Below are 12261 nucleotides of genomic sequence, written 5' to 3' on the forward strand. Positions count from 1 at the left end.
AAGAGTTGTGCACACAGTACCAGCCTCCTACAGTTCTGCAGCTCGAGACGCAGTAGTCCAGCGCAGCGGCTACACATCTCCATATTGTAAAATTTAAATAAGAAAACATTTATATTGCAAATGCAAACCCCTCCATCAACGCAACATCATTGCCGTGTTGTCAAAGAGCTGCGTGGACACACAAATCGGACCTGAACAGTTGCAATACAGTGTGGACATCATTTTAGATCATATTCCAATCGGATACAAAGATAATCGGATTGACAGTGTGTATGTACCCATAGTTAACTATTTTACGTCAACATTTTAGCCATAGTTAACGCTTCATTTACACATGTGGCTGATGCTGTGCCTCTCTCAACCACAAACGCCATCTTTCATCAGTTTTTTGCACTCTTCTCTTTAACTTTCGGCAGTCTATAGAACTAGAAATGTTTTTTCTCGGTGCGACCGATGAGTACAGACCAAAACTTGACCATTTTTCAGAAGCAATAATCAGCTAAATTTGCGAGTCCGTTCAGTTCAATGGCACTGTTTACGTTCAGTGCCTCCAAAATGGCCGACTTCCGGATTGATGACGCGTCGTGAAAACCCTCTATAAAGTGGCTGGTGAGTGTGTTTGTGTATATAATTAAAAATTAATTAAATAACCAATTATTAATTTTAGTTCTTAAAAACAATGTTTGCATTGCATTAAAGATGCCTAATTTGAGTGGGCGTAACTTTAAATTACAGTAAATTCTTCAAAGGTCAATGGAATTTTGGGATATTTAATCATCAGCTGTGAGCAAACATTTAGATTTATTCATTTAGCAGATGCTTTTATCCACAGTGACTTACAAATGAGGAACACAAACAATTCGTCATCCGTCTGATCTGCAAGAAAACATAGATGTCGCTTGAAAGCAAAGTTAATGGTCAACTGGATTCTATTCGTAAAGGAAGACACCTTGTAAGACATGTTAAATAACCATTTCACGCTGGAATAATTTGACCCTTTTCACTCCCAAGACACTCCATTTCAAAATACCTTGAAAATAGGACGAGATTGCAAAATTCTGAAACACTTTTGTGAGAATTTGAGTGATACCTCATTTTTTCCTCACAGATGGAGACTTGTGTTGTCCTTGAAATGTAATGAGCTCAGTCAGAGCACAACATGTGAGGAGCAGATGGCTGTCTTCACACTCTTCTCTCTGAGCCTCTCTCCATCTCTCTCTCTCTCTCTGAACTGGAGAGGAGCCAGATCATTCAGCAGGTGTTTTCTTTCTTCCCGTCTAGTTAAGACCAGCGTTTCTGCCGAGTGTCATATAAGGTGACCTGAGTGCTTCAAATAGGGATTTCAGACATCGGATACAGCTGTTCGGACCTTAATTAGGTACAACTTTGATTTAACTATAGTCAGTGAATTAATAAATCAACTGATTAATCATTGTTTCCTATTGTTTGTCACTTAATAAATATGTAGAATTCTAGTTAGAGTTTGTTCTAAATTCTAAGTATTAAACTTCTGCTAATAATTTAGTCAAACTTCTGACTCCAACTCTTGAGGGGAAAAAAGCATCTCACTCAATTGATGATCAAATGTATTCTGATTAAATGAAAGCATTCGCAAACATGTAAATCGGCAAAAAATCATTATATTATAGTAGATGTTTGACCAGAGACCAGGGGCCTGTTTCAGAAAGGAGGTTAAGTGAAAACTCTGAGTATGTTAACCCTGAAATGAGGGAAACTCTGAGTTTTCTGTTTCAGAATGGGAGGTATGTTAAACCTGAGAAAGCAGAGTAAGTCAAGCCCGTTTCTGAAAGAGAGGTAACTTATACTCAGAGTCAGTTACCATGGTAACTTACTCTGTGAACCTAACCTGGTCGGGAGCAGGTTTTCTTCGGTAAACCCAGAGTTTCTATCGGTCTCCTCCCCTTTTTTAAAGGGGAAGCGGTGTTTAAACACCTCATTCATTCTTTCAGTACATTTTTATTAATAAAATTAATCTTTTATTAATAAATAAAATATTGCTATTTTTACTGCAGTTTTTTTCAATTTTTTTTATAAGATGAAGTCTATATAACTCCTTAACTGGCAACTGAAAATACAGTAGTAGATTAGAGTAACATAATGCAGTTCTAAACAAATTCTACAGAATTAAACTGTGGCATTTACTGGAAATCACTGAACTGTTCATCTGTGCAACAGAAGTTGATGGACCGTCCTCCTGCTGTTCTTCCACACTCTGGGGGCGGGGGGAGAGATAAGAATACCCGTTTATACTTAGATTTAAACTTAGATTATCCACATAAAAATGTGAAAAAATGTGAATGTGTAGATTGTTTGATGTGTAGACACATAATATTAACATTACCTCTTAGGCCTCTCTGTGGCAGCAGAAACTATTTATCCTCATCGTCCTGTGAAGATGAGCATTTGGTCGAGTGCACTTTATAACACTATTTGTCATCATTTCTGGTACTTACAACTGCCAGGGGTTCTGTTGGGACAGGAGGCTCCAAAAGACAGATATTACCATCAGAATATGTTGGGACCAACAAAAAACCCAACCTCAAAGTAAAATAAATGGAAATATCAAAAATAGCCTATCTAAAAAAGAACACATATGTAAACCTCTTACATTTTATGAAGGCCCTTGGCTCTTCGGGAGTGACTGGCTCTGATGAAGTCCAGGAATTCCCTCAACCAAAAATGCTGCTGCACTGCTAGACACTGGATGCTATTTAGTTATTTAATATGTCAAATGTTTGTGAAGTCAGGTAGCCTTCATGATTATGCTCAAGCCTTACCTGATTGAATTATGTTTTTATATTTAATTTTCAGCTGCTGCCATGTTCTTTTAATGCCTGCAGGATTGCTCCACATGAAAATTAAAATTAGGTTGAATAACATACTGTTCTTCCAGTTTCACCTCAGATATTATAACAGTTGGGCAAGTTACTCTAAAATAGTTATTAATGTTATTTTCAACAATGTAATTAGATTAATGTAATAATTACTATCTTTAGAAAGTATTGGTCTACTTATTACTAATTACTAAATCCCATATCAACCTCAACCACTTGAACAATACAAGGAGAGACAAGAAACTGCACTTTTAATGCTTTCAAATAAACAATATACAATTGCATGAACTATTCTTGAATTGACCAAAGTGTGTAGAGGGAGAAAATATATAAAAAAATATATAAAAAATATACCTTTTAAAAATGTATGTTAAATCCACTATTGTTTTACAGAATTGTTCTATAGTCTATGCAGTAGCCTATTTAATGTAATTACATCAGATTTTATTTTAAATTACAGAAGAATTAAGAGTTATCCCTTTAATTAAATCACAATATTTAGATTACTTCGTAATTAATTACACCCAACACTGTATAACAGTAATTCCTCTTTTTGTCTGGCGCTGTTGCCATGGTGACTCATAATATCTGCGCTCCATTGATAATGGCTTTTTATAGTTGTGGTGCACGCGCTTAACTCAGAGTCAGTTAACTCAGAGTTGATTGAACTAACTCATTTCAGCTGTTCTGTAACCGAAAACTCAGAGTTTCCCATCTCAGGGTAAGTCAACTCAGAGTTCAAGTTTTAACTCAGAGTTGGTTAAACCTCCTTATTGAAACAGGCCCCTGAACTGCATGAAGTCCATGAAGGTTGTTTACTTTTGAGCTGCATGAACCAGCTGACCATCTGCTACTGAGATGAATGAGAATCTGCAGGTACTAAACAAAACGAAACGCAGCTCTTATGCAGTCCAAAACCTTAGCTTACATACAGTCATGGTCAGTTATTGGCACTCTTGGTAAATCTGCATTGTTTATCCTTTTGGACTTTTATTCAAAACATTCGCCAAAAAATCTAACATTTCATTGATGTAAAACAATTTAAATTGGGGGAAAAAGTCACATTATTAAATAAATGTTTTTCTCCAAAACACGTTGGCCACAATTATTGGCACCCCTAGAAATTATTATGAGTAAACTATCTCTTAAGTATATTCCAATTCAGATTTAAAAATGTTAGTACACCAGGGTGACTAGGATTATGAAATTGTCTAGCCATGACTGAAGGCCAAATTCCCTGAATCATCCATCACAATGAGTAAAACCAAAGAATGTAGTTGTGATGTGCAGCAAAAGATTGTCGAGCTTCACAAAATAGAAAGTGGCTGAAAGAAAATAGCTAAAGCACTGAAAATCCCCATTTCCACCATCAGGGCAATAATTAAGAAGTTCCAATCAACTAAAGATGTTACGAATCTGCCTGGAAGAGGACGTGTTTATATCATCCTAATGCACGGTGAGGAGGAGAGTTTGAGTGGCCAAAGACCCTCCAAGGATCACAGATGGATAATTGCAGAGATTAGTTGAGTCTCGGGGTCAGAAAGCCTAAAAAAAAAAAAACATTCAAACAACCCCTACATCACCTCAAACTGTTTGGAGGGTTTCAAGAAAAATCCTCCTCGCTCATCCAAGAACAAACTCCAGCATATTTAGTTGTCAGACACGACTGGAACTTCAAAAGGGACCTGGTTTTATGGTTGGATGAAACTAAAAAAAGAGCTTTTGCCAGTAAACCCACACGATGAGTGTGGTGCAACAGGGATAAAAAGTACCCGATGCCCACGGTTAAATATACTGCTGGATCTTTAATGTTGTGGGCTTATTTTTTTGCTGGAGGTCCTGGACATCTTGTTCAGATACATGATATTATGGATTCTAGAAAATACCAACAGATAAAAAAAAAAAAAAAAAAAAAAAATCAACCTGACGGCCTCTGCTGGAAATCTGATAATGGGCCGTGGTTGGATCTTCCATCAGGACAATGATCCAAACCAAACATCAAAATCAACACAAAAATGGGTAACTGAGCACAAAATGAAACTTCTGCAATGGCCGTCCCAGTTCCCTTAACTGAACCCTGTAGAAAATGAGTGGAGTGAACTGAAGAGAAGAAGCGCCAACATGGATCTGGGAATCTGAAGGATCTGGAGAGATTCTGTTTGGAGGAATGGTCTCTGATCTCCTGTCAGGTGTTCTCCAAACTCATCAGGCATTATAGGAGAAGACTCAGAGCTGTTATCTTGGAAAAAGGAGGTTGAAAAAAGTATTTAATAAAAGGGGGCCATTAATTGTGGCCAATGTGTTTTGGAGAAAACATTTATTTCATAAAGAGATTTTCTTTGTTCATATTTACCAAGGGTGTTAATATTTTTGACCATGATTGTACATCTAACAACAATAATATCTTTATGCCATCAGGAAATTATACCATTCAAAAGATTTTTTTTTTTAAAATAAATGAATACTTTTAATTAATAAAAAAGTAAAAGTAATTAATATTTGTACACCAAATCAGCAGATCAGAATGATTTCTGAAGGATCATGTGACACTGAAGACTGGAGTAATGGCTGTGGGAATTTTTTTTAACAATATTTCACAATATTACCATTTTTACTTTATTTTTGATCAAATAAATGCAACCTTAGTCAGCTTAAGACACGTTTTTTAGAAAAAAAATCTTACCGACCACAAACTTTTGAACAGTAGTGCATCTATTAATTATAACAAGTTTGTGCATAAAACAGAGGTTAAAGTTTTAATAACTGCAGCAATAAATGTAAATGTCTTATTCACTCCAAAAATATTAATTAAACAGAGTAATATTTTTAATGCAATGAAATAAAGTATTAAAATTAATTTAATACCAGAAAATTATTAAAAACAAGACTATTATTTTGGCTTTTTACAAAATATTTACTATTGATATTTCTCTGGAGTACAACAAGAAATAAAGAAATAATTATGTTTTAGTTTAGTATTATAATACATGGCTGGATGATGGATTTCCACACCTTCAGTTATGGCCAGTATGTTTTTTATGTAGTTTCACAAACTCTTATTTTAAAAATTTAAACTGATTGCATGCAATGAAATTAAGTTAAGACAAAAATGTGTTGCATTAGCTCATAAATGTAAACATTTACGACTCCGAGTTCTGAAGTTCCACTGCGTTCCTGTAGTCCTCGAGCGCCTGCTCCGTCCACCCCAGACGACCCCGGACATCAGCCCGAAGCTTATAGAGAAGAGCATCTCCAGGCTGCAGCACTAGAGCTTCAAGAAACACACACACACACAGAGAGAGATGTGTTAGAGCAAAATAACACTCTCAGCTTTTATCAACCTGTCTCCTGTTTACAGAGGTGTACCATCATTTGTGTTGTCTTCACCACAACATCTTTGTTCAGTCTCTCTGCTTTATTCTTCTCACACAGAGACTGACATTAATATTAGGCTACCGCACAACACACAGTGTTTATTCAAGACTGAAACATCAGGCAAAAGAGAGCGAAACTTTTTAGTTCACACAAGAGGGACAATTTGCGAGCAATTTGCCATCGCCATTAGCATAAATTACCATTACTCGGCTGGTACCTTTACAGATGTTATTTTGCTTCAATGGCCTTGATTCGAGTGAGATAATATATAAAAACTCATTTTTAGGGCTTACAGGATAAGTGTTCAATGTGTCTATTTACAGCTAACTAAATTATACTGTTTGAAACGGCATGCTGAAATAGCAAGTGATTACTCCATTCACAGAGAACACACTCATTAGATACCGAGGGCCATCTGTTTCCTAATATCCCACCTGTTTCAGCCGCAGACAGAGGGAATTAGGAATGGACTCTAAGAACCTCTGGTTTTTCATCAGAAATGCTTGCACATCCTTGCGTTCGACTACATAAATATGCAGCCTGCCAAGAGGAAATCTATAATTAGTTTACACTGTAACCATAGTAACCACCTGTCTCTTGTTATACAGAAGTAAAGGGACATGGCTGCTGCATTTGTTTTCATTGTTTTTTTCTGAGGCAGCCATGTGTTCACACCCATCCTGCTCTAGTCCTCTCGTGTGTGAAGGTGTGCGCTGATAGCATCCATCTGCCTCACACACACACACAGTCTCAGACACACACACACACACACACACACACACACACACACACACACACACACACACACACACACACACACACACACACACACACACACACACACACACACACACACACAATGCAACTGAATCACTGATGCAACTGAAGCACTGAATGATTACTGATAATGATAAGCACTATCATTGATAAACATGATAAGCACTGAAAAGAACATATGCATTACCATTTAAAAATTTGGGGTCAGTAAAAAATTTTCACAAGAAATTAAAACTTTCATTCAGCAAGGAAGCATTAAATAAGAATAACAGGGTATATACAGGTGTCACGATTTGGTTTTGTTTCAAGTTTAATGTCAGTCATGTGATTCACCCACGTGTTGTGTGTTGTCATTGGTTCATTGTTCCCTTGTGTAGTCATTAGTCCTTGTGTATTTAAACCCTCATGTTTCCCATGTGTCTTTGTCAAGTATCGTTTCCTGTTACCACTATTGGTAAGCATCATGTCCACGTCATGCCTTTTGTTTTACGTTTGATCACGTTCTGTAAATAAACTGCACTTGGGTTCTCTACAAAACTTGCCTTCAGTGGACCATCCTTACAACAGGAATCATTGAAAATGTAATACCTTTAAGACCCCTTCCATACATTTTAAGACCTCATTGTCACTTCAAGTTTAACCGTTATATCGGCGACACCTTACACTTACTATATATTGATTGTAAGATAGCACAACTAAACAGTCTTAGTTTGTGATAACTCCGTATCAATGCAACAAAAGCACAAGATAATTAATTGAGTGGCTAACCCAATGCAAGGTTTATTAGAAAGAGAGACCAGAATTAGACCAATAAACAAAACAATTGAGAAAACTTATTGAATAGGGAAAATAAACTTCTCCAAGCTAAAGGGACAATGAGTTTACAAAGTATATTCAAAAGATGTATTTGTAACATCAACTCTTATAACTGTCTGTAAACCATAGCTGTTTTGTGGTATATACTTCTCATGACAAACACCTGACTGGTCGAGCCCGATCTCACGGGAAAACGTACAAATTCTTGCGTGTGGCTTATTCGTACGAATTCATACGACCTGACTCGTACGAATTAGTTTTTTCAAAATCGTACATATTTTACGAATTGGCCAATTCGTATGAATTCATACGAATGACCTACTCCTGACCCCGCCCCTAAACCTACCCATAGACAAATCGTACAAATTCGTACGAGTGAGGTCGTACGAATTAGCCAACTTTTTATCATTCGTACGAATTCGTACGAATTGGTCGTGAGATAGCGTTGGACTGGTCAGACAGTTTACCCGTGATTACCACGGAGTGCTTGAGTTGATGCACCAGAGCAGAGTGTCAGCAGGGGTGTGCACGAATATTCAATCTATAATTAATATATAAAAAAAAGATATACTATTTGAATTTCACTACGTTGCTTTGCTTTCAGAAACATCCCCAAACTTTTTAATGGTAGTTCACACTCTCTCACACATACACACACACGTAAAACGACATGAGGGTGACCAGAAATTACAGAAATTTAATTTTGGGGTGAACTAACCCTTTTAACCAAGTGAAGTGTATTCTTTTTCCCAATAACAAACTCTTCATATTTGAATTGCTTATTAGAACCTGAAGTGTCATTAAAAGTAAATCATTTGCAAATATCCCCTCCGGACATCACTTTTGGCCACTTCTGAATATACGTCCATAACATCAAGAAACACAATACAGTAGTTCAGCCTTTGGCCCTGCTCTCTCTCGACAAGCTACAAGATTAATGTGACCTTCAGTATTCGTAGGGGTGATGAGAAACACCCAGCTCAGAGAATCAATAATATCTGCATAGTAGCAAATTAGTTGGTATAAGGTTAGCATTTCCAAGTCAGCTTGAAATACAAATAAGAATATGATTAAAAAGTTGGATAGGTTTTTGTCTCTGCAATGAATATTAATGAACAAGCAAAGTCTGTTTCATACTATTGGACAAAAACGCGCTAATGAGTTAATGAGAAACTAGTTTTTGGTGCAAAAATTCTTTGACTGACATTATAAAGGCCCTGATATACTTACACCAAAGTTATTTTTCATTCTTCGCTTAGGGGTAAAAAAGAAGTTTGGAATACCTGAGCAGCAGTATACTGTTATCAAACATCCTGACATCGCCCACGCTGCTGACAGCGGCGTTTCGATGAATATGTAAATATGTGCTGCATGCTTTCCTCTCAATAATAAAAAAACCCACACACAACAAAAATGACAGCAATTAAGAAAGAATATGAACATAACCACGTGGCTATGTCTGCACAAGCTCTGCAATTGAGCACTTAATTGAAGTCACGGTCATTTATATAATAGATTGCTTTGAAGCAAGCAGCTTTACAGTATAAAACATGAAAAAAGTGTCAGTGTCGCTTCCAGTTTGAATTACTTCAATTTGTACTATAAAAGCGTCTCTCCAGTGCGTTCGTGTTTTTACTTGTATTTGACCTCGATGGACTGAACCGAAGAATGAACCGGACAAGGTTTCCATGTCAAAGAAGGTGGAGCCACAGAACCACACCCACCAATTACGTAATCGCCATGAACCATTGGTAGTTTGAAGGTGTTTACCAGCCGAAGTGAACTTTTTCTGAAAGTTCACTTTGGCAAGCTTTTTCTAACTAAACAAACTTCAAACAAAATGAGTTTTGCCCTGATTTTGTTCAAAACTATGTCACACCAGTTCATCTTCAATTTCGCTTGAAGTATATCAGGGGATTAAGTCGACTTGAGGGGACATAATGATGAATGAGTGTCTAGAATATGGTAGAAAGTGGCAGTGAGCTCAACCTCCTACAGCTCACCTTGTGTAAGGTCCCTCTCGGCTGATTGGAACTGTCTGAGAGAGCAGTATAGGTTGGCTCTGTTAAAGTAGGCATGTGCAGATTGCGGGTTAAGGCAGAGAGCCTCATTGAAATCCTGCAGGGATTCTGTGACCTTCCGCAACAGAGCGTGAGTGATGGCTCGGTTCAGGATGACAGACTCATCTGAGGGATCCAGCTCAAAAGCTCGGCTGTAGAACTCACATGCCTGTGTCCCAGAAAAAAAAAAAAAAAAAAAACAGTCTCACTAAATATCTCAGTGGCTCTCGCCTAGAGAGTCTCAAGAGAATAGTGTGTCAGTAGTGAACTGCCTCGGGTTTTACCTGCTCAAACTGTCCGTTGTAAAAGAAGAGGTTGGCAGCGTTGAAGTAAGCGAGGGCATATCCCGGGTTGAGGCTGATGGCGGTCTGGTAGTCCTTCATGGCATTAGATTTATTCCCCATGAACTGTTGGATCAGACCTCGGTTTGTGAAGAGCTGTTCTGCGAGAGGGTTACACTAGAAAGGTCAAAGAAAAGAGGAATTAAAGAAATAATTAACTAAAAAATTTAAAATTAATTGGCCAAGACATTAAAATGGCCAAGACATTTTTGTAAAAAATAAATAAATAAATATACAGTATTTTTGCAAAAGTCTTAGGCACGTTAGTATTTTCACCAAAATAAAGGTCTAAGCCAGTTATTTATATCTTTATTTATATCACCATCATCGAGTCCGTCTGTGAAAAAACTGAGACAGACTAAATCTAAAAGATCTGGGGCAACGTCTTCAAGAACCTTGAAGAAACCTTCCTGCAAAGCTACAGTACAGAAGTTTAGGCACTTTTGTAAAAAATTCTGTTAACTAAATCAAATCAATATTTGGTGTGACCACCCTTTGTGTTTGAAACAGCCTTTGTCCTCGTTACACTTGCACATAGTTTTTGGGGAGCTTTGCAGGAAGGTTTCTTCAAGTGTCTTAAAGCCGTTGTTGCAGTTCTTCTGGATTTAGCGGTCTCAGTTTTTGTCTGTTTCTTCATGTAATCCCAGATGGACTCGATGAGAGATCAGTGAGATCAGATCTCCCTGTGGAGCACCGGCTGGAGTCAGGCTCCTTGTACATACAAAAATATCTCTGGATTATTACATTTAATGGCAAAAAGGAATATTTGGAAATGTAAACTGATATTTCCTACCGACACACTACAGCAAAAGATATAAATAACTGGCTTAAAACAATTTATTTGGGGGGTGTAAATACGAATGTGCCTAAGACATTTATATATACCATTCAAAACGTTTAGGGTTGGTAAGATTTGTGACTGTTTTTGAAAGAAGTCTTATGCTCACCAACTATTTGATTAAAAAATACAGTAAAAACAGTAATATTGTGAATTTACATTTCAAAAATGTAATTTATTCCTGTGACAGCAAAGCTGAATTTTCAGCATCATTACTCCAGTCTTCAGTGTCACATGATCCGTTAGAAATCATTTGATTTGCTGCTCAAGAAACATTCCTAATTATTATCAATGTTGCTTCATATTTTTGTGGAAACCATGATAAAAAATTTTCAGGATTCTTTGATGAATAGAAACTTAAAAAGAGCATTTATTTGACATAGAAATAATTTGTAACATTATAAACATTATATACTGTATGTCTTTTCTGTCACTTTTTGCATCCTTGCTGAATATATATATACTGTATATATATATATATATATAAATACACTATAACAGAGCTAAAAATAAATAAAAAAAACATACAGGAAGAAATCATTCTCCAAAACAACCTTTATAGCACAGTTTATATCCTGTAGGGCTGCAAACATGTTGTCCATCTGTAGACTGGTGACAGCTCTGCCTTCATACGCAGCCCAGTTTTTAGGGTTTACCTCTACAGCCACAGTGAACTGATTCCAGGCTCTCTGGAAGAATCCCAAAACCTGCCGCAGAGGACAAGATATTGACATGGCTTAGTGGAAATCAATAGACTTGAGAGGCAACAGGCTGTCTGGAAGATACCTTTCTCTCAGACGCACAGAGAAGAGACACAGATAATGAGGACCAGGATGAATACCAATAGGAATCAGATATATCCTTGTTTATATCCTACTGTTAACCTAATCTTCTGTGGTTTGTCTCTGGGCATTAGTACTTCCACATTTAATAGAGAAAGGTTTGATTTTTAAATGAGAATTGAACAACAAAGTCAGAGACGGTGCATACAGATTAAAGATGCCAAACATGCCAGATGAGTCAAACAAAGGTCTTCTTTTGTGTAAGATTTAATAGAGGAGAAGCCATGCCTCGGGAGACTTGTAGAGATTAAGATTTCCAAGGTTACAGATAGGATTTATTAAGCATAGATGCTTAAGAAGATGTTTATAATATAAAATGGTTTGTTATTTAGATTTCAAGCTTTGAAGTAGACCATG

General features: G+C 36.9%; 1 protein-coding gene across 1 annotated transcript in view; it reads right to left on the minus strand.

Moving 5' to 3' along the window:
* Positions 1 to 5056: 5056 nt before the first annotated feature.
* Positions 5057 to 12261, minus strand: part of ttc6 (tetratricopeptide repeat domain 6) — a gene marked incomplete at its 5' end in the record, with an annotated part of 33575 nt that continues 26370 nt past the window's right edge. The window contains 4 exons of the mRNA XM_084394168.1: positions 5057 to 6126; positions 9827 to 10052; positions 10168 to 10341; positions 11617 to 11769. Of these exons, the coding sequence (XP_084250294.1) occupies positions 5996 to 6126; positions 9827 to 10052; positions 10168 to 10341; positions 11617 to 11769 (684 nt within the window). The 3' untranslated portion in view covers positions 5057 to 5995. The remainder of the gene's footprint in view (positions 6127 to 9826; positions 10053 to 10167; positions 10342 to 11616; positions 11770 to 12261) is intronic.

Source organism: Rutilus rutilus, assembly GCF_951802725.1.
Source record: "Rutilus rutilus genome assembly, chromosome: 21".
Classification (NCBI taxonomy): domain Eukaryota; kingdom Metazoa; phylum Chordata; class Actinopteri; order Cypriniformes; family Leuciscidae; genus Rutilus; species Rutilus rutilus.